The 22,860-nt window shown below is 45.2% G+C and overlaps 1 protein-coding gene across 9 annotated transcripts in view; it reads left to right on the forward strand.

Annotated features, from left to right (window-relative positions):
• The window catches only part of SPTB (spectrin beta, erythrocytic), an 85,505-nt gene that overhangs the window by 51,942 nt on the left and 10,703 nt on the right, over positions 1-22,860 (forward strand). For 8 of the 9 annotated variants that reach the window (XM_081907504.1, XM_081907502.1, XM_081907507.1 and 5 more), the window contains 19 exons: positions 1,059-1,929; positions 2,547-2,684; positions 2,813-3,569; positions 4,101-4,303; positions 6,276-6,366; positions 7,030-7,176; positions 7,488-7,751; positions 8,571-8,786; positions 9,261-9,350; positions 9,930-10,214; positions 10,379-10,509; positions 10,738-10,942; positions 12,612-12,986; positions 13,663-13,907; positions 14,265-14,403; positions 15,472-15,556; positions 15,746-15,942; positions 16,744-16,853; positions 18,105-18,183. In XM_081907504.1, coding sequence (XP_081763630.1) covers positions 1,059-1,929; positions 2,547-2,684; positions 2,813-3,569; positions 4,101-4,303; positions 6,276-6,366; positions 7,030-7,176; positions 7,488-7,751; positions 8,571-8,786; positions 9,261-9,350; positions 9,930-10,214; positions 10,379-10,509; positions 10,738-10,942; positions 12,612-12,986; positions 13,663-13,907; positions 14,265-14,403; positions 15,472-15,556; positions 15,746-15,942; positions 16,744-16,853; positions 18,105-18,183 — 4,628 coding nt within the window. Of the gene's footprint in view, positions 1-1,058; positions 1,930-2,546; positions 2,685-2,812; positions 3,570-4,100; positions 4,304-6,275; positions 6,367-7,029; positions 7,177-7,487; positions 7,752-8,570; positions 8,787-9,260; positions 9,351-9,929; positions 10,215-10,378; positions 10,510-10,737; positions 10,943-12,611; positions 12,987-13,662; positions 13,908-14,264; positions 14,404-15,471; positions 15,557-15,745; positions 15,943-16,743; positions 16,854-18,104; positions 18,184-19,110; positions 20,507-22,860 lie in introns of those variants that run through there. The other variant, XM_081907509.1, reaches the window with a different exon arrangement.

The raw sequence follows: 22,860 nt of genomic DNA on the forward strand, positions 1-22,860 counted from the left end.
TGGTTGACTAGTGTGGGTGGGAGTGCTGACTGAAATGTGGGTATGTGCCAGTACCCCAGCAGTATTTGATACAAATACAAATAGTATTTGTGACTGGGGATGGGGAAGAAAATGGATTCAGTTCATGTTTAAAGGTGAACCTACAGAATTCATACTATAGGTAAGCTGAAGCGTAGCCATCCTTTAGAATTCTAACTTTTCCCAATTTTGCAAGGCAGTTCTTCAGCCAAGTACCTAGTAAAAAAAAGGGGTTTTGTTTTTTTAAAAAAATGCATGCACTAGGGCAAAACGTGCATGAAAATGCATGTATTGGTGAAAATAACAAACAAAAATGCATTTTATTAGGGAACATGGCTTTGTAAATATGTGCACAATAAGCAAATATGTTATCTGCTAGGAGAAATTCACACTAAAATGCTGATGAGTTTTTCGCAAAGTGTTTGGAAATTTGTAGAACTGAACTTAGAAGGGAGAAAAATGAAAAACTGAGAGAAACCAAAACTGATAAATTCATCTGTCTCTGTTTGTTGAGTGCCACTAAGGAAGAATGACATAGTTCCTACACTCTAGGTCTATGTGCCATTTTTTAAAAGTCCACTTTAAACTATTTAGAGTCTGTCCACTGTGCATCTAAAGCTTGCAAGCACTCATGTAACCTTTTAAAATAAATTTCAGTAGCAAGTTCCATCAGAGCCACTTTCTCCACTCAGACCTGTACTCCACCATTTCAAGCAACAATTCCTTTTTCTGTTTCCTTTTTATTTTTGGGATGGTGTCCATTGTCCTTCTGAAGCTCTGCAAAGCACATATCTCTGCTTTTGCTTTTTTGTCAGAATCAATGAACAAATGGAAAGCACAACTACAGTTATTCCCCCATAGCTGTCTGTCTTCATGTCACAGCTACTTAACCACCTGTTAGGTGGGTTGGTCCCTAGCATTTTTTAAAAACCACCTGAAAGTGCCCTATCGATGTTGTGCCTTTTCCCTTTCTGACTTAAAGGAAAATGCACCGTGCATGTCTGCTGATAGTAGCTTTCTGTCCACACATGCTTGTGCAGGTTATCGGCCTTGTGACCCAAAGGTGATACAGGATCGGGTGAACCACCTGCAGCTGTGTCATCGAGAGCTGATGGCTTTGGCTGCGGAAAGGAAAGCTCGCCTGGAGCAGTCCAAGCGCCTTTGGAAATTCTTTTGGGAACTGGATGAAGCTGAAAGCTGGATCAAAGAGAAAGATCAGATCTATTCCTCCCTGGATTATGGGAAAGACCTGACCAGCGTTCTCATCTTGCAGAGGAAACACAAGGCTTTCGAGGATGAGCTGCGCGTTCAGGAAACCCACCTGCAGCACACCATCAAAGAGGGAGAAGCTATGATTGCTCAAAATCATTTTGGTGCGCTTAAAATCCGCAGAAGGATTGAGGAAGTGAAAGCCCTCTGGGCCCAGCTGCAGGAACTGGCAGCTTTCCACAAGAAAAACTTGCAGGATGCTGAGAGCTTCTTCCAGTTCCAGGTTGATGCGGATGACTTGATGGCCTGGCTGCAAGATGCCCATCGTCTGGTGTCGAGTGAGGATGTGGGGCACGATGAATATTCCACTCTAGCCCTTGTTAAAAAGCACAGGGACCTTTTAGATGATGTAGCAGACAACAAGAGAGTCATGTACAACCTGAACAGGCAAGCACAGAACTTCCCCACGGAGTTCCGGGATGACCCAGGATTTGAGAACAGACTGAAGGCCATCCAGGCAATGTACAATGAAGTTGTGTCCCTAGCAGATCTGCGTAGGCAGAAGCTGCAGGATGCCTTGGATCTCTACAAAGTTTTCAGTGAGACAGATGCATGTGAGCTTTGGATGAGTGAGAAGGAGAAGTGGTTGGAACAAATGGAGATTCCTGATACCTTGGAGGACCTGGATGTTGTGCAACACAGGTAAATGTCTGAGATTGTTCCCTGGGCAGTGTATGTTCCATGTTCGGAACATTTGTCTCAAACTAAACAAGTTAAGGGTGTGGAGGGAGTGCTTCATACATTAACTGGGACAATTAAGGAGCAACTGCAGGATCTACAGTAATTGTGGAACACGTTTTTGTGGGTTACAGTCCACTTTGTAAAGAACTACACATTACCCTGGCAAAAATGATTTCTTATGCATGAAATGACCTCAAAAATATAGCACTAAAGTGCAGATGAAGGGCTTAATTCAAGGTTCAGTGTGTCAGGCCTAGTCCTTAGCAGCCTGAACCTCCTCCATTGTCTTCCTGTATTGCAATACTGTACTATATGAAGATAGACTGGAAGCAAAATTACCATGTATGCAAGACTCAGGGCCACAAGGGCATGGGGAAAGGCTTTTTACTCTGGATTTCCTTTCCCCTGGTGACCTACCAATACCTGAGTTTAGGTGTTTTTTGAATGTGGCATGAGACCTTATAATTCAAATTGGGTTTTGGAGGAATAGGACAAAGACAACACATTCAAAGTAGGACTTTAGAAGTTATCCACTGTGCATCTTGAGTTTTCAATTAATTAACTGATCTTGATTTCAGGTTTGATATTCTGGAGCAAGAAATGAACAACCTGGCTTCTCAGATTGAAGGGGTCAATCAAGCTGCCTTTGGACTAATAGAAAGTGGGCATCCACGCAGTGTGAGTGTGAGGCAGTGTCAGCAGCGTCTGAATGCCAGGTAAGTTCCCCTTAGAAGGACCAAAACAGATGCATGAAAAAGAAGGACCTAAAGAAAAGATCTCTGCTGCATTCAATGCAATGATTCTTTCATTCATTCATTCATTCATTTTGCTCTGCTTCTTTTAGATGGAAAGTCTTCCAGGAGATGGTAGCTCAGAGGCGGAAAGCTGTGGACTTTGCCCTTAGCCTCCACAATTACTGTGTGGATTGCGAGGAGACAAGGAAATGGATCCTGGAAAAAACCAGTGTCATCGAATCTACGCAGGACCTTGGCAAAAACCTGGCAGGCATGATTGCCATGCAGAGGAAGTTATATGGCATTGAGCGTGACCTAGCAGCTATCCAAGCCCGGCTTGCATCCCTGCAGCAGGAAGCACACCGGTTAGCCGAAGAGCACCCTGACCTAGCTGACGACATCTACAGTCGACTGACAGCTGTCACTGGAGTCTGGCTGGACCTGCAGAATACGTTGCAGAGCCAGGAGGCCTCTCTCGGAGAAGCCAGCAAGCTGCACAAATTCTTGCAGGACTTAGATGACTTCCAGGCATGGCTCTTCAAGGCCCAAAAAGCTGTTGCTTCAGAAGAGGTGCCCAACTCACTGGTAGAAGCTGAGCACCTCCTGCAGCAGCATGCTGCCATTAAGGAAGAAATTGATCAACACAAGGATGATTACCACAGTGTCAAGGAGATAGGAGGCAGAGTGACCCAAGGACAGACAGATGTTGAGTATCAGCAGCTAGAGCAGCGGCTTCAGGGCATGGATACAGGCTGGAATGCCTTATGTAAAATGTGGGATAGCAGGGAGAAATTCCTCAACAAGTGTCTTGGCTTCCAGGAATTTCTTAAAGATGCAAAGCAAGTGGAAATCATTCTTACTAATCAGGTATGGCTGCAGGGAACATGCATCTTATAACTTTTATGTATGTTACATCAGTGTCTCAAGATTGCATCCTGGTGCTTGAGTGTCGTAAGTGTTGCGCTCTACAGAGAAGCAGTAGTGGAATTTGCCATCTGAGCACTTGCATGTCTTACGAAGCTTGTCAGCTGGCATGTGGCAGCCACAGAAAAATCCTGCCCATGCTGTGCACCCTCTCCTGTACAGGAGCTGCATTTCAGCACATATTGAAAAATATTGGAGAAACAAGTCTTCCTGATGCATGCTGAAAGCGGAATCCTGTGCTTAGCAGCAAGTTGATAGAAGCAGTTTGCAAAAGCTGGGCTCTATTTTATGCAGGCATTTCAAGTGCTTTCTCTTTAGCTGACATGCATATGATGGCTGCAGTGTGCCATACTAACATGCAGACTGTTGTAGACTAGAATTGGCTTTAGGCTTTGCAGAAGAGAGTTGTTTTTTAACGTCCTGTGCTGTTTCTCTGAGTAATTGACTTGTTTTCTTCCACAATAACTGCTTTAGGAATACACTCTGGCTCACATCGAGCCCCCGGACACCTTGGAAGCATCAGTGGCTGCTATCCGAAAATTTGAAGATTTCCTTGCTACTATGGAAGCAAACGAGGAAAAAATTACAGGGCTGGTGGCCAGTGGGAACCAGCTGGTGGCTGAAGGAAATATTTACTCTGATAAAATCAAGGAGAAAGTGCAGCTGATTCAAGAGAGGTAATTTCCGTGGAAGAGTTTCAATGGGACAGCTCAGTGCTCACATTACAAGATACAAAAAAATAAAAAAATTGTCCAGTAGCACCTTAGAGACCAACACCTTAGAGATGTTCTTGGTATAACCTTTTGTGTGCATGCACACTTCTTTAGATACACTGAAAAGTTGCTGAATTACAACTTATCACTAAACTGAAAGTTATGGAGAAAAATGGTCTTAATAGAGATATTGGATTCCTGTCTCATTACATATGCTAATCATCTGCATACTATCCCTTGCTTTTTCCTGTAGGACCAATTGCAGTCGTTAACAGTCATCAACAGGTTTACCATACCCATTGAGTCAATCACCCATCTCCTACTACCCTCCTGAGAAAAACTCCACCCTCCCACCATATATAAGGGTCTGGTGACTTCTGTTTCAGTGCATCTGAAGAAGTGTGCATGTACACAAAAGCTTATACCAAGAACAAACTTAGTTGGTCCCTAAGGTGCTACTGGACATTTTTTAAATTATTATATATATATGAACAGCACTCTGGAAAAGGTGTGTGGAAGGGGGGTGGGGAGAGAGAAAGGGAGAGATTTGGTTATCTCTTCAAACAGAGGAAAACCATCACCCAGATTTTTGTTCTGAGGCAATAATAGCCCAAAACAAGAGATGCATATGAGGAGATCTGGGGAGGCCTTTTCTGAGCTGCAAACCCATCCCTCCCCTATTAAAAAGGAAAATTCATACATATTTAACCAGGATAATAAAAGACAAGCGTGACAACAGTCTGAGCTTGCAGCTCCAAACTGAAAGCTGCCATTTGAGGAGGAGCAAAAATGTAGTTAAGGCAGGGATGGAGAAGTCAGTTTACTTGCTTTCACTATTGTGCTGTGCCTTGTTTACCTTGCAGTGATTACTGTATAGAATCATAGAATTGAAGAGTTGGAAAGGGACCCCAAGGGTCATCTAGTCCAACCCCTGGGAATGCAGGAATCTTTTGCTCAATGTGGGGCTCAAACCCACGACCCTGAGATTAAGTGTCTCATGCTCTGTCGACCGAGCTGTCCCATTTCTAGCCTACATAGCAGCATTCTGTTTTTGACCACATACAAGGCTTGAGCCCCATTGATGTGTGATTCTTATTTTCTGCCTCTGTGCTTGAGATATGGAATGATTCAGGAGTTTAGGAAGCAGCTCATCTAGCTCAGTTTTGACTATGCTGACTGGCAGTGGCTCTCCAGGGCTGCAGGCAGGGAGTCTCTCCCAGCCCTACCTGGGGAGATGTCAGGGGTTACACCTGAGACCTTTTGCATTCAAAGTAGCTGGTTCTACCACTGAGCTACAGCCCTTCCCTAAAGGGCTGTCATTGGAAATCTACAGTGCGCAGCTGCTTTACACGCATACAGACAAGTGTAGCAGGGTTCTCTGGGTTGCTGGGACCAGTGTGTTATGATACTAGCTAAGCCAGTGGTTTTCACTGTGGCACCCTGGGGTGCCTTGAATGATGGTCAGGGATGCCACGGGCAACATTGGCCTCTGCCCCTCTTTCCTTCCCTCCCTCCTCTGATGCCCTCTTGCGTCTCTGCCTACCAATGGTTGCAACAGCCCTGGGTATAAGCTCCGCAGGTGAATGGCGCCTCTGGGAGGCACCTCCATTTGGGGTGGGGACTCAGAGACCAGGGAAGGCAGCAGCAGCTGCCCAGAGGACTACCAAGGAGATGGAGAGGAGGTTGAGGGAACACTCCACAAGGGAGGGAGTTCGAAAGAGGGAGAGAGGCTGCCAGCTCTGCAGAGAAGGGGTGACATAACTGGGCTCCTGAGCCCCACAAGGTGGCAGCAGAAAGAATGTAGTTGGTTAAGAGAGCCGTGCACTCAAAAAGGTTGAAAACCTCTGAGCTAAGCTATTAGACAATTGGGAGGAAGGGCAGGATATAAATTGAATAAATAATAGCCATTTAAGAATGGCGCTATTGTTGTTTCTAGGTACAATAGAAACATTGCAAAATCTCAAGAGGCCTTGGTGCTGCTGAAGGACAATCATGAGCTGCGGAACTTCCTACAGAATTGCCAGGAGGTAAGGATGCCAGGCCTACTACTCCTGCTACCACCAATCTAAGGTGCATCTGCATTTATCCTTCTTCTCCAAATGGTGGTTATAACTTTGGATTATGCCAGCAGTAAATACTTCTCACTGCACCTTTCAGTTCCTAGAATCATAGAATTGTAGCGTTGGAAGGGACCCTGAGGGACATCTAGTCCAGCCTCCCACAATGCAGGAATCTCAACTAAATCATACATGACAGATGGCCATCCAACCTCTGCTTGAAAACCTCCAGTGAAGGAGAGTCCACCACCTCTCATGGGAGTCCATTCCATTGTCAAACAGCTCTTACTGTCAAAAAGTTATTCCTGATATTTAGTCGGAAACTCTTTTCTTGTAACTTGAATCCATTGGTACGGGTCCTACCCACTGGAGCAGGAAAAATAAATTCCGCATCTCAGCCCTATGATTCCAAGTACTTCAGAGAAGCACAATCAGTCATTAAAAAGTGGCTGAAATAAAGTGGGTGGGTGGGGAGAGAATTAAGTAAGAATATGAACAAAATAGTCTTGAGTTTGTTTAGCTAATTATTTTACCCACATTTATCACTTAGCTTCAAGTACTAGCAAAATGTTAAGGGAGTTTGGCAAAAGTCTATAACCTTCCTTTGCAGTAATTAACTTCCTTTGTTTGCAGCTTACTATCTGGATTGATGAGAAGATGCTCACAGCGCAAGACATATCCTACGATGAAGCCCGGAACCTGCACAGCAAATGGTTGAAGCACCAGTCTTTCATGGCAGAACTTGCTTCTAACCAAGGATGGCTAGAGAATGTAGATGAGGTAAGTTCTTGCAAGACCTGGAGTAGTGTGACATCTCTCCCAGCTCTTTTCTCCCATTGTCTCTATACCTTAGTGACTCCTGATATTTCGGAGCATTATCCTGCCCTCATCCAGCCACCAGCTAATGTTGTGTTGCCTGCAACCACTTGGAGCACTGCATGTAGTTGACTACAAAGACCCATCTCCTGCCAACCCTGTATTTCTTACTCTGTATTTTCTTGATGAGAAATAGATGGCCTTCCTCTTAGCCAGTCCTTTGCTCTGACAAGTGCTTCCATGTCTTCCCCCCATCCCCTCTCTCTTTTCTCCAGGAAGGGCAGAAGCTAGCAAAGCAGAAGCCCCAGTATGAACACATTGTTTGCCAGAGGCTAGAGGAGCTGCACCAGCTTTGGGACAAGCTGCAAGCAACCACAGATGAGAAGGCTCAGCACCTGTTTGATGCCAACCGCTCTGACCTTTATGCACAGAGTTGTGCTGACCTTGATGCATGGATTAGTGAGATGGAGGAGCAGCTGAAATCTGATGCCCAAGGGAAAGATCTCACCAGTGTCAACATCCTACTGAAGAACCTGAAAGTAAGTCACAGGGGGTGGCATTCGCCGATTAACGAACATGACTAAATTAGGTACATTATTTTCAGTGGGTCTAGTCTGATAAAAACTTAGTCAAATACCACTTCCAGGGTGGAGGGAGGAGTCGATGCAGATACCCATTGCCGGGGGGGGGGAGAAATCTGGAAAGTCAGTTCAAAGCCCTGCTGCCAGGCGGCATGGGTGGGGGTGGTTATCTGTTAACAATCCCCCTGCCCGCACTAGGGGGTGTGGCAGGGCTGTGTCCAGCTTTTGAACTGCCCCCTTTTTTTGCTCCAGAACTTTCCTTGTTAAAACACCTCTTTAAAGTTCATTTGGAGCAAACAGCAATCCACGAAAGCCTGACTTGACATTTGTTCCAATTGAGTGCTACAGAGTGGGTTTTTGTGGGGTAAGCTCCAGGGCAAAAAAACACACCAAACCAACCAGCACTCAGACACAGAGCTTAGGTCGTGTGCCTGGAAAGACCTTAGATACTGCAATAATCCATTTTCACCCTGATTCCAGTGTATTCTTTCACCTTTGCCATCAGAACAGGGGCTCTCCATTTTTTGCTGAGACCACCATTTTCTTACCCCTCACAAAGAAAGGCCCAACCCTCCTCAATTACTTTTTCCATGATGGTTCTCTTCAAGTCTCTCCAGTCTCAGGTGTGAATAAAAAGGGTGTCCTTGTTTTTCTAGGAAATGAAATGGGAAAGTCAGGCTGGAAATTTGTAAATATGTCACCAAGCCCAAAGCCTATGCCCCCCAAAATATAAATTTTGACAAGATGGCTGAGTTAATAGAGGCTTTCTAATTTCAGCGACTAGATGAGCAAGTAAGTGTGAGGAAGAAAGAGATGGAAGACTTGCTGTCTCACGCCCCTTCAACCAGAGGAGACCTGCATGAAGCAGATGGCAAGCATGAGATCATTGAGAGAAGGTTCCAGGATCTTCTGCAGCCATTGGATAAGAGGAGGAAGGAGCTGGAGACAACCAAGGCTCGATACCAGTTGGACCGGGATCTGGAAGATGAACTGGTGAGCTATCATCTGAATGTGCCATTAGGAAGGACTTCTAGTCAACCTTATTACTTTAATTTAGAGGGCAGGGGGCGCTGTTACAGTACAGCTGGTCCCCATGAGACACATAGGCAGTCTGTGTTAGATAAACAGAGTAATGCAGTTGTACCTTGGAAGTCGAATGGAATCTGTTCTGGAAGTCCATTCAACTTCCAAAACGTTCAAAAACCAAACTGAGGCTTCTGATTGGCTGCAGGAAGCTCCTGCAGCCAATCAGAAGATGTGAAAGCCCCATTCAGGTTCCAGAAGAAAGCTCACAAACCAGAACCATCACTTCCGGGTTGCGGTGTTCAGGAGCCAAAACGTCTGAGTTCCAGGATGTTCAGGATCCAATATACAAGTGTTACTTCATCCCCCACCCACCCCACTTGTGTACACATATATAGCCTGACTTTTCTGTACCTGCACTTTAGTAATTCTTCTGTATTCCAGCTTTGGGTACAAGAGCGATTGCCCCTTGCTCAGTCCACTGACCATGGCACAAACCTCCTGTCAGTACAGATGCTTACGAAGAAAATGCAGGTGAGTCTGTCCACCATCTCTGAGTTTTGTCGTCCTGTCCCCCCCTGCCAATTTAATTTAATTGCATTTTGGAATGAACACAGGCTGGCTGGGTGGATTTTGGCTGTGGCTGCAAACATTCAAACGTTCAGTGGTGTCTGTATAATAGCTGTTAGCAAATGGAGTGGGAGGATTTCTCAAATATGCATGTACCAGCAGCTCTCCAGCTTTGCCTACTCACCACTCTCTGCCAGATGCCTCATCCCCTTGCCAAGCCTCCTCCCTTTACAGCTTGATTTGAGATTGATGTTGTATGGACGATGCTGCATAAATGGGGACACAGGCAGACCCTAGCCCATGCTGAACTCTGGTGTGTACAAGCCCTGAGTCAAAGGAGTTCCCTGGGGGTGGGTGAGGATGCAGGTAGATGCCAAAGTGCTTCCCTTTGCAGCAGCCTGCAAGACCTGAATATTGCCATCATGTTAGACATTGTTGTCAGTAGCCCCTATTAATGACTACTCAGTAAATGGGAAGAGCTCCCTTCAAAGAGGTGTCTGATCTTAACCAAACCTCCTTAAAAGTGCCTCTGTCCCTTGCTAGACGCTGCAGAAAGAAATTGCTGGCCATGCCCCACGCATTGAGGACGTCCTTTTCAGAGGGGAGGCCATGCTGGCTGGAGCAGAGGGGGATGGAGACTTCCGGGATACCGAAGAGCGCCTGAATCAGCTGAGGGATTCCTGGAGCACTTTGCAAGAGGAAACGTCAAAGAGGTTGCAGCGCCTGGAAGAAGCAAGTGAGGCTCAGCGATATTACTTGGATGCTGGTGAAGCAGAGGCCTGGATAAGTGAGCAGGAGCTCTATATGGGGACTGATGAGAAGCCAAAGGTAAAGGTGCTAATATTGCCGGAAGCTGCTGCCACATCCCCAGGTCGGGGTGGGGTGGCAGTGATGGGGCAGCACAGTGAAATGGGATGCTCCACTCCTGGGTTGGCTCCACTCCGGGGCAGGATAAGATGCCATCAGTAACTGGAGGAGTTTTCTTTTCCTAGGATGAAGAGAGTGGCATTGTGATGCTGAAGAGACTCCTTCGCCAGCAGCGGTCCATAGAAGAGTACGGCAAAAACATCAAGCAGCTGGCTAGCTGGGCTCAGAAGCTGCTCTCTGCTGGACACCCGGAAGGGTAAGTATGTTTGGCTGCTGTTTCCCAGTCTCTCAAAGCTTTGGAAGAGAACAGCAGGGAGATTTTTTTTAAGTTCTGTGGAGCGTGGTATCAACTGACCCATCATAGATCCCATATCTTGTCATTTGGCTCTCCGGAAACGCAGCCCACTGCATATCTGCTGGATTGTGTCTTTCTTCCTTTGGCGGGTGATATGGCTCAAGCACGTCCTCCTTTGGTGTTTTTCAGGGAGGAGATAATCCGGCTGCAGGGGCAAGTAGACAAGCAGTATGCAGGCTTGAAAGACCAGTCTGAGGAGCGCAGGCGTAAGCTGGAGCACATGTGCCACTTCTTCAAGCTGAAGCGAGAAGTTGATGACCTGGAGCAGTGGATCGCAGAGAGAGATGTAGTGGCATCATCCCCAGAGATGGGCCAAGACCTCGACCATGTCACTGTGAGCAAGCACTGTCAGAATGTGCATTAGGCAGCCCATTGTGGCCAGGTGTCTTAGTCCCCCATCTCTCTTGAGATGCCAGTTCCACTTTAGGTGTATAAGTACCATGTGAATGAGGACAATGGGTGGTGAGTGGTGTTATTTGACTGCACACTGTCATGTGGTGGCCAGATGAAACATTGCTGCTAGGTGGTACAGGGTGTGTTAAAATTCAATTGCATTTAACATACAGGGAACCCCCGATGTATAGAGGGTACAACCACTGCACGTTTACAATGGGAAGTTATCATTTATTCTTATGCTGGAAGAGTGGCTTGTTAGGGTATGGGAATCAGCCCACATGGCAAAGTTAACTAATGTTATAAGTTGGCATAAAGGCACAAACAAACAAGTACCGTATTTTTCGCTCTATAACACGCACCCGACCATAACACGCACGTAGGTTTTAGAGGAGGAAAATCTGTAGGCATGGCACCCGTAGGCATTTCCTCCATAACACGCACAGACATTTCCCCTTACTTTCGAGGAGGAAAAAAGTGAGTGTTATGGTGCAAAAAATACGGTAATTGTTTTTTAAGTGGAATAATCTTGCCATGTACTGGTGCAATAAGGCACAAGAAAATAAGTAACCGCATATGCTGTTGCAAACTATTTAGTAATTTAAAGGATAATTTAATTTTCGTATTTTGTCCTCTTGATTACATATATATTTACATATTCACATTTTTTTCTTTTTTCTCTTTTACCTGTTAAAATTATCCTGGGTTTAATATATCTTTTTGTGTTTACATGTTTAGGCACTATCTTTTTTTTATAACAAACGACATGCAGCCTGGAGTGCAGAAATCACTATAGTTTTCTTCAAATATTAGGAAAGTAAAAGTGTGTTGGAGACATGGCGCTGTGTCTGACAACCTTGCCACCTCTACTCCTGACTTTACCCCATTCAGCAGCAAGGTCACAATTGGGCTCCCAAATGTGTTCCCTTGAACATGCTTACCAGCCTCCCTGTCCTTGGGATCATTCAGGCTTCCCAGCCACAGGGGGGACTTGTAAAGCACACTCAAGCAAACTTGCTTAGGAGCCCCCTTCAGACCATGTTGCTGTGTCTAGTCAGGGACAGGCTGGAGCGCATGGTGCTGTCACTCCAATATACCTGCACGTGGCTAATGTCTGAAGAGAGCTTGTGTCATGACAAGAGTGGCTGTTGTAAGCTGTTTTCAGAAAATCAGCCACATTAGTGTGCTGCAGAAAAAACAAGAAAGAACATTGTGGTACCTTAAAGGCTAACAAATGTCTTATGGCATAAGCTTTCATATGTTGGTAGGCTTTTTCAATGTTGGGTGACAGCCTGCAACTGAAAACAACAACACTCTTTTACATCACTATGCAAAATAAAAGAGGCCTACGCTCCTTTGCATATGGTTATCCTAGAGAGAAAAAGGAGAAAATTGGCAGATATTCTCTCTCTCTCTCTCTCTCTCTCTCTCTCTCTCTCTCTCTCTCTGTGTGTGTGTGTGTGTGTGTGTGTGTTTCCAAGTAAGTCTCATGTTGTAATTTGGGACTGAACATGGGTTCTGGATCTACAGAAAGTGACATTGCATCCATTGTTGAATGAGATTAGACCTCTTAGAATGCTCATGTTCTCTCTGGTTTGTTTCTTGGCTAGCTACTGCGAGATAAGTTCCGTGACTTCACCCGGGAAACAGGAAACATCGGGCAGGAGCGGGTGGACGGTGTCAATCTCATAATTGAGCAGCTGATTGATGCTGGCCACCCGGAAGCTGCCACGATTGCGGAGTTGAAAGACAGTCTGAATGAGAGCTGGGCTGACTTGTTAGAGTTGATTGATACCAGGATACAGCTGCTGGCTGCCTCCTATGAACTGCACAAGTTCTTCTATGATGGTGGTGAGATCCTGGTTCTCATTGAGGAGAAGCACAAGGAACTGCCAGAGGAGTTGGGCCGGGACGTCAACACAGCAGAGTCTTTCCACAGGATGCACACAGCGTTTGAGCGAGACATCCACTTGTTGGGACAGCAGGTAACCACATAACTTACAAGTCTATAGCTCACTACTGGACAACATGGGGAACTGTATTGGTATAATCCCTGGTATAGATCAGAAATATATGTGTTTAAGCACTCCAGGGATGCTCGGCCTTGACCGTCCACATTTTTCTGTCATCTGTGTGTCTTGGCTAAAGGGAAATTGAACAGGTTTATGTGGCGTTTTCCAGATCTGATTGAAGTTAGCATCCTCCCTTGAAAGACTTTGGAACATAAGGAAAACAGTCTCTTCTGGCTTAACTGGCATTCTTGATTTATTGCGCTACGGAGCCCAAACCAGATTCTCAATGTTTTCGTTTCCCTATGAAACTGGTCCTTCGTGCTTCCATTTTAAAATTAGGAAACCATGTCTGGAAGAGACTTGCATAGCCAGCATGCTTCCATACTACCCGTATTTTTGAGCAGGCTTCTGTCGCGTCTAACAAATTCAGGCTGCAAAACAGACGTTTGATGTGGACATCCGAAACAAATTTCCCCCAAAACCGAGACTTTTTGCAGTAGGGAAAGTGTTGGATAATGATGCAACATTGTCTAATCTCCCCACAGACAGGCTGAATGCCCATTAAACAGGGTTCCTGGAAGTGACTCTGGTCTTAGGTGCGAAGTGTACGTTCTTGGGTTGCAGTATAAAGTTCCCTCTTCTCTGGCAGGTTCAGCATTTCCAGGAGGTGGCGGTACGCCTGCAGGCAGCCTATGCTGGGGAAAGGGCCGTCGCTATTCAGAAGCAAGAGCAGGAGGTGGTGAAGGCCTGGAAGGCCCTGCTGACTGCCTGTGAGGGGCGGCGGGCTCAGCTGGTTGACACGGCGGAGAAGTTCCGCTTCTTCAGCATGGTCCGGGACCTCATATCTTGGATGGAGAGTGTGATCCGGCAGATTGAAACACAGGAGAAGCCCAGGTAACAAGATGGAATGGGAATGGACTCCCACCCCCCCTTTTTCTTTTCCCACCCAGATGCTAGAGAAACCATTTGTAGTTCCTGGCATGCTGATGCAACCCTCAAGAGCTGCTTACCAAGTTCATAATCCCCCCCCCCTTCTTTTAAATCAGCCCTGTGAGCTGTAACATTCTGGGAAGCAGCCTGGCTGGAAGCCAGTTGCACATCACATTTCCTGATTCAGGCTTTGCATGCCTTTGAGACCGGTTTTCAAGAGATCTCCTACAACTTGAGAAAAAGTCCTTGGGCTGAGGACCGCTTGGGTGTTAGTAACGTTCTGCTGCTTGTTTATTCTTCCATTATTTTCCCCCTTTAAAGGGATGTTTCGTCTGTGGAGCTTCTGATGAAACACCACCAGGGCATAAAGTCCGAGATAGACACCAGGCAGAAAAGCTTCACCACTTGCTTTGATCTTGGCAAAGCCCTGCTGCAGCGCAGGCACCATGCTGCAGACGAGGTGAGGGCTTCCCAGCACAAGCTTTGTTGTGACAGATGACTAATATATAGTAAGCATTAAGCATGGCTGCTCCCCACCTTAGGTTCCTGCGGGTGTAGATGGAGGCACTGGCTTTCTGGAACGAAGGTGCCTCCTCCTTCAGCCATGAGTCCAGGTGGCATTTATGACAGAGCAGCCCCTCTCCCCCTCTGACATTTTCAGCAACCCATTCAGAATTCTATTTAGGGGAAGGAGAGCCTTTTTCACTCTGGGGAATTCTCATGAACACCTGTGACAGATGAGCGGGACAGCCTGCCTGACAATCATTATGTCATCATATGAGTGACCGGTAGTTTGTCCCATCTACCTGTTAAAATCCCTTATGTGAGTTTCCCAAGCGCCTGAGAGCCAGATAGGAACCATAGCACACGGGGCATTGCCAGCCCTATGCTTGGCACTTCGGAAAGGGATGAGCATAGGCTGGCAAAGCACTTCTTTCTCCTGCCCGTCAGCTGACGGGGAGAGTGGAAGGGGGTTCTCCATTGCACAGTGCATGTCTGCAACCTCACGGTGCGGGTGGGGTATGTGCATTGCTCCAAGAGGGGGGAGAGGATCTGTGGAGGTTGCAAAAATTATGAATAGGTAGGACAGTTCAGTGCCTACCACAAACATGGAGCAAACTCTCATTTAAAGACGGGGTCTGCTGCCATGGCATAAAACATGGGCCTGAGCTGCTCCCTATTTTGCCTGTGTTTTTTTGCTCATGCACAATAGTTTTAATTGTCCCAAGAAACTACAGAATGAAAAATCCCCACACTTCATCTATATTATGTGAATATCTAAGAGGTATTCCATGCCTTCTGCCCACAACCCAGCACAGAGGGAAATGTAAGGCACTTAGGTGTGCTTAGCTTTGAGCATCATTGTTGTGTGCGTGCACTGTCTTAGGGTTTTTCTGGTAAGAAAGAAAAGCGGGATTCGTCTAAGCATTATACATAGTTAAAGCAGGAAACTCTGTGCACTTAACCTAACTGCCATGAAACCTGTGGCAGGGAGGGAGAGAGAAAACTTTCCTCCCTCTCCTTTTAGATAAAAGAAAAACTGATGCAGCTGGCAGAGAAGAGGAGGGAGATGGTGGAGAAGTGGGACAGGCGTTGGGACTGGCTTCGCTTGTGTAAGTATCCCGCGAGGTGTTTCCTAGGTGGGCTGACTGGAATGAGGCTTTTCCATGTAGGCCATGTAGGAGTCTTTTCCAAGTGGGCACTTTTCCATGTAGGGCAAGGCCCAGCCATCAATGTGTGTGCATCCTACATCCTGAGTCATGACCCTCTCTCTGGTTTCCCTTCTCCTCTTCACACACCAGTGCTTGAGGTGTGCCAGTTTTCCAGGGATGCCTCAGTGGCCGAGGCGTGGCTCATTGCCCAGGAGCCCTATCTCTCCAGCGGTGATTACGGGCAAACTGTGGATGCTGTGGAGAAGCTACTGAAAAGACACGAAGCCTTTGAGAAATCCACAGCCACGTGGGAAGAACGTTTTGCTGCCTTGGAGCGTCTGACCACAGTAAGTAGACCACAGAAGGAAGAGCCTGCCAGCACTTTGTATGGTTAACAATAATGGAAACCTACTAACCAAGCGGGTTGGGAATATGGGGATCCAACTGTTGCTTCTTATTACTACAGTGGTACCTCGGTTGTTGAACATAATCTGTTCCGGAAGACTGACTTCCGAAATGTTCGACAACCAAGGCGCAAAGGGCGGTTGGCAAAGTCAATGGAGAAAAAAGGGGGGGAAATGCAGGAGAAGCCGTTTGACTTCTGAGGTGCATTCGAAAATGGAAGCAATTAGTTTTCGGTGTTTGGGTTCCAAAATGTTTGGCTTCCGAGATGCTCAAAAATTGAGGTACGACATTAGAAAGCCTAATTTGTGTTTCATTTTATTTTAATGTGAAGCTTTTCAAAAACGCTTTCTTGAATATTCCTGCAGAGAGTATTGGGCTGAAGAAAATAATAATTCGAAGATGAATATACGTATATTTGTCAGGAAAAAAATATTGGCCGAAGCATTGCTTTCAATGCCTGTTATAGCACCCTAATGCATGCTAATACCTTTCTCAGTAAAACCAGTGCTAGACCCTAGAGCAGTGATACGGCAACATAAAAGGCAAATAGCACAGTGAAGTGCAATATGGGGGAAATGTGTAGGTGTAGGAATGGCAAAACTGACCCCTGAAGGGATGGGGTAGATGAAAATGAGGTCACAGGTGCAACAGGGAACGGGGAGTGGCCTCTTTCACATCTGCCTATACAAAAAAACCCCACCCTGTGTGTTCTTTAATATCCCCCCAAAAATATTCTTTTCCAGCTTGAATTACTAAGGAATAGAACGATTCCAGAAGACCTTTCGCAGCACAAAGTGGCTAGGACCACAGACCTGGAGTTTGACTTTGAGACAGAGCCAGAAACTGAGATGGGGTAGGTTACATGTATGTAAGTTGCCCTTTGGGCTGTTTCTTCCCCGAGTGTCAGCAGAACTCCATCAAGAACAGGCCAAATCCTCAATTCCCAGACACAAGAACCACCCACCAACAGTATCTCCATTTTGTTAGGATTCAGTTTCAGTTTGTTGGCTCTCATCCAGTCCATTACTGCCTCCAGACACTGATCCAGAGATCATGTAGCTTGTTGGACCTCTTCAACACTGCCTTATCCACATCTTTGGGTCACAATAAGCGAAACTCCTCTCATAACGCTGAAGAAGATGGTGCTTTCAAGATGAACAGTATCAATTGATGTCCCAGGGGTGTAATTCCACAATTAGGATTAACATTTCTGTCCTCTGCTGGAGTGCAACCTGAGACTATTTTTTGAGTCTGGTGTACAGTGGTACCTCGGGTTACATACGCTTCAGGTTACAGACTCTGCTAACCCAGAAATATTACCTCGGGTTAAGAACTTTGCTTCAGGATGAGAACAGAAATTGTGCAGCAGCGGCAGCAGGATGCCCCATTAGCTAAAGTGGTGCTTCAGGTTAAGAACAGTTTCAGGTTAAGAACAGACCTCCAGAACGAATTAAGTTCTTAACCCGAGTTACCACTGTATTGGCAGAGGCAACAGCTATCTCATGAAGGTAGAGTTGATCTTTGTGGAGTTGGAAAGAAAAAAAAGGACTGAGATGCTGCCCTCTTGTGGTTGTGAAAACTATCCTACTTAACCTAGGGCTGAAATTCCTAGTCTCTGCACCGGTGCAATTATATGGTTTTCTTTGTATAGACACAATAGATAGATAGATAGATGATAGATGATAGATAGATGATAGATAGATGATAGATAGAGATAGATGATAGATAGATAGATAGATAGATAGATAGATAGATAGATAGATAGATGATAGATAGATAGATATAGATGTGTGTGTGTGTGTGTGTGTATAGCTTTTTCTTCTTTAAAAACACACACAAACTTCAGCAGTAGGCTGTATCTAATTGGTGATGTTGCACAGGCAAAGGGGCTTTTGATCCAGCAGGAGGCATTCACTAATGGAAGAGGGTAGGCAATTTTTGCTAATTTCTGGCAGCTCCTCCCTCCCCAATCTGTTCTGGAAGGTCCCTCGTCAGCTATTAGTGGACATCTCTGCTCAAGCAATAGCACAGGGAGGATGACTTATTCTGCTCCATGTTGTTTCCATTTTATATACTGGACTATGTTCTTCTGTGTTTACTGTAGGCCTGAAGAAGAGAGGGAGAAGAAGGAGGAGTTAAGTTTAGAAGATGCCATTTCTCCTGATGCAGAAGACTCATCACTGGTCAGTTATCAGTTTTAGTTCCTCCTGCCTGGAAACCTCCACAGCTTAATTCAGTTATCCAGTTTTGTTGCATCTTTGTAAAAATACACAAAATGTATTTTTCTGGCAAAAGAAAAAAAAAGAATTCTTATGTTCAGTTATTTAGAACTTTAACTTGCAGTACTCTTCACAGTCTTCTACTTTGATAAATATAATAAACACCAGGAAATTTGGAGCCAATATGTATATCTGCAAAATGGATCTGTTAAATATAGATTAATGTTACTATTTTAATATGTAGTTTCTCAACCTGGTGCTCTTGAGATGTTGCTGGACTGCGGCTCCCATCCTCCCTGGTCATTGGCCATGCTGGGTGGAGTTGATAGTTAGTTGGAGTCCAGCAGCATCTGGGAACCAAGGTTGGGAAAGGCTGCTCTGCGGTTCCCTCTAAATTATATTTTTGCTGTAACAGATCCTTCATAGACTCAATTGTGTATATGTTTTGAACTGGAGAGCTGCTGTATTCTCATTGAAGGAGCTACTGTATCTGATGCTGTCTAATGCTTATAGCATGGTGCACAGTTTTGACCGTACATGATTAGTCTGTTAGCTACACACATTTCTCAGTTAGGATCCTGGCAACAGCACACAAGCCTAGCAGTGTGCTTTTTGGAATAGTTTCTGTATCAGAAACCTTAAACCCAGGGTATCGTAAGTAGTGTGACTAAATGGGAAAGAAGACAAGACTTCTGGTCATTTAATAGTGGTCTAGAGTAAGGCATTTGTGCAGAATAATGTTGGGTTTAGAGCTCTAGGTGGAGGTACAGTATCTGATAGTTCTTGTAGAAAAAGTGTGAAGCCAGGTGGAGAGAAGAGTACAAACACTCTTAGCTTAATCGGTGACCCACCTTCTCTGGAGTGATTCCTGAGGCACTTTCCTCTTTACAGGCCTGATCCTGATCTCTTTATAAAGCCAAAGAAGCTCCTGGCTTCCAAGTGATTTTAATTAGTCCAGCCGCATCAAATGAATGAATGTTTCAAAGATACTCACCACCTGATCTCCCTGCTGTTCCTGTGGAGTCTTTCCTGTTCCCTACCCACAGCTTCGAATGCTGTCTGGATCAAGGAGTCAAATGTTTATTCGAAACCCAACTGTACCCAGAAGAGAGGGTTGTTCTATATATATTTTATTTTTCAGGCATTTGGGAAACCCTTTTGAAGAAAAGATCTGATCTGTCTGGCCACTTTGTATCCAACTTGGCCAACATATTTTTTGTACATTGTTTTTAATAAGCATTTGCTTTCTTCTTTATTCCCCTCTACCCTTTTAAGGAATGAAGATAGGCCTTGTTGTACTCATGGTGAAAAGAAAGTGATGAGCAAAATTCCAGCATGGGCTACTCAGGCCCACATCCCAGGTTGCTCTATCGTCTAAGGATCCAAGTTTCATTCTCTTGCAAAGGAAGAATGTGTCAGGTGTATTGATGCATAAGTCAATACATTTTCACGTGGTGCAATGCAGTGGCCTGGTGAGAAGAAGAGTGGAGTGATTGAGCCTACAGAAATGCATAAAATACACCCTATAGTTAGTGAAGAGAAATCACAAGATGGAATTCATGTCTGCATTGCTGTCTTTGTTAGCAATTTATAGAGTGACCTTGCCCTTCCTGGAAAAGTGGGTTGCTTTTTGTGCTTGTAAAACGGAAGATCATGGGCAACGAATGGACGATGATGAAGGTGCTGTGATCATGACCTTTCTTAAAAGCAACTGAGAAAGAACCATACCTAAAAGATTTCTTCCAATGTAGCTGTGATACTATTAATCTTACAGGTGCTTCCAGAAACATCAAAATGAATTGTTAGGACAATCCCTGCTATACCAGAGGCACCCAAACTCATGGAAACTCTTAATTCTTTTTTTTAAAAAAAGTTGGGCTTACTTTATGACGCAGGGTGCTCCCTGACACACAGGTACAAAGGAAGACCTGTGGCACTGCACCTCAGTATAACATGCCAACAAGAAGCAGTTCTGTGGTTGCTTTTCACTTTTGCTGTAAACCAGGTCTAAAGAACCTATGGCACTCAGATGTTGCTAAACCACATCTCCTATCAAACTGACCCATTGGCCAGCGACATCTAGAGTTCCACAGGTTCCCCATCCCTTTTGTAAATGGAGGTTTGTTACTGCAGATAGATGTGGTAGTAGCTCTCCTTCCACATGTACCTCTCGACGTGATTCGGAGGCACCGTGGCTTCACAGAATAAGCCCAAAACATGCAGTTAAAGTTTCCCTAAGCAACAGAAGCACAATGCAGCCAATAAATGTTCTATTTTGTTCTAAAAAGGCTCATTTGTTGGAGTGTGAAGACACAGCATTAAGACACAGTAATCTCAGTCCTGCACACTCACCCACAAGTGTGCATCCACATCCATTTTCATTTTGTATTTATCCAAGGCAGTTGTGTATCTGAACATCTAAAAACTCCACAAGTATTTACACTGGGAAGCACAAGCCATCATTCCAAGAGGATCGGTCTTCGCCACATACACTCATCAGGTCTTTCCTCCTACATGATGATTGATAGGTGCTTCCTCATTAACAGTGCAAGACATGCAGCTCATCAGATAATCTGCAGGCAGGCCCTTCTTGCTGCCAGCTTTTTTCCACTGCTCTTACTCATCCCCGTACTGTCCAGCAAAATATCCACAACTCTGCCAACACTTTTGTTGCTTTCTGTAAGCCTTTGCGCTTCTCTGTGCCATTGTTTCTCTCAGCCTTCTTTCACTTTTCCCCTTCTTCTTAGTCTTACAGCTCTCTCCCCCCCCCCCCTTAAGCAGCTTGCTTACAATATCTTGAAAATTTTCTTTGTGTCCTGTTGCCGCCAGCTTAATATCTGAAGACAGACTTTCAATGTGCCTTTAATGGACAAGTCATCCAAAGTACTCCCTGGGAGTATGGTTATTATTATTATTATTATTATTATTATTATTATTATTATTATTTATTATGACTACTCCCTGGCTCAATCTGTGCCTGTCGTCCCCTCTTGTGTTCTTCCCATGCATCCTTGCCTCTTTCTTCCCAGAATATATGAGCCTCCTTCCATTCTTGCCCCGCAGGCTTTGGGCCATACTTGAGAGTGGGGTGCCAAGCAGCACTGACGTCTTCTCTGAACCTTTGTTCAGATCAGTTGGTGCCAAGGCTCCACCTCTGCAGTAAGTGCCTGTCTGAAACAGCCTCTCCAGTGCTCAAGCCATTTGGCATGACCAGATGAATGATTGGTCACATGTAAGCCTGGCAATAGAATGGGACCTTGGAGCAATCCCTCGCAGGTTCGCTGTTAAGGATAAATCCTGGAGGTCTGGAGTAGTGTTTTGAAGGAGGCCATCCTGCCCAAAAAAAAGAGAAGGGAATCTCTGCTGCTGTTGCTGCTTTTCTCTCATATCTGCTTCCATCCAGCCTTTTCTACTAACTTGGTAACAATTACTGGCCTTGACATTTGTGGCAATTGGGTATGCATGCTACACACTGCAAAGTAAGTTGTGGCTAATCACAAAAGAAGGCAGCAACTTGAAGCCGCTGTTTTCTCAGTACACACGCTTGCAACAAACCCTCACTTGTAAGCATTTTGTTTCGCAGGCAATTCAAAAGCCATTTTTCTTAAGTCCCCTGGGGACTGACTGTTCTGTAATATCAGTTTTCTTCTGGGACTGGTTTATTGTGACCATCTACTCTCTGCAGGTATTTAAGGTCTTGGAGCTTTGCTGCTCTCTGTGGAATAGCTGATCACTGTCACAGTAGCAAAAGCCAAGTGTCTGGATAAGGTGCCCTGCAAAAGAGTCCTTGTGAGAAAACAAGTCTTTGTGGAGCTGTTCACAAAGTTGAGTTTCTATGGATTCCTGCAGGCATTGGGACAGCTCGTTCCATACTTTGTCTTGTTCACTGTGATGCACCAAGAAGGCCTGTTGCAATGAGATAAGGAGGGCAGAGGGCACCAGGAAAAGGAAGCACAGCTGTAGTTTTTATAGTCAAAACGGTTTAGATTTTTCAGGTGTTTCTGGCACAGCACTGAAAAATAACTGCACTCGGGAATCCCAGCCAGCCAGCAGATGCCAGCACGAAAGGACAAGGCATTGGACCTAAGATTGGGGCAGGGACGATTAAGACTGAGGAACACTTTGCTAGGGGCTACCTTTGGCCAAATTATTTATTCCACTAATTTAGATTTTTAACACCCTCCGCCTCTTCCAGAGACTCAGTTGTTGAGCTGTGGTGTCTAGGTGTATTTTGCCATGTGCCTCAAATCAATAAGAGTTGCGCAAGGTTTTTTGGGAATTACATTCAAAACTGTAGAAGCAAGAAGCGCTTTGCTAAAAAGATTCCTCAGAAGTCATACATGGAGTTGCCTCAGGTAGCCTATTTATTTGTCCCTGGAGCTCTTTTCAGGCTAGGAGTTCTGTGGCCATCCAAATGTTGCTGGGCTACAACATCTGAAGGACCACAGGGTCTCCACCACAGCCATAAAGCCATAAAGGCCAGGTCACAGCTGATGAAATGCATGTATCATTCCTATAACTTGCCATGTTATGACAAAGCTGCTTTCGCTGTTGTTGTGCTCATGGCAGGAAGCCTTGATTAGCAGGGGTTTCCTACAGCATGCTTACGTGGTGAAATAGGCACCTGTGCTCTTTTATCAC

Source organism: Podarcis melisellensis (genome assembly GCF_964234715.1).
Source record: "Podarcis melisellensis genome assembly, chromosome: 1".
Taxonomy (NCBI): Eukaryota; Metazoa; Chordata; class Lepidosauria; order Squamata; family Lacertidae; genus Podarcis; species Podarcis melisellensis.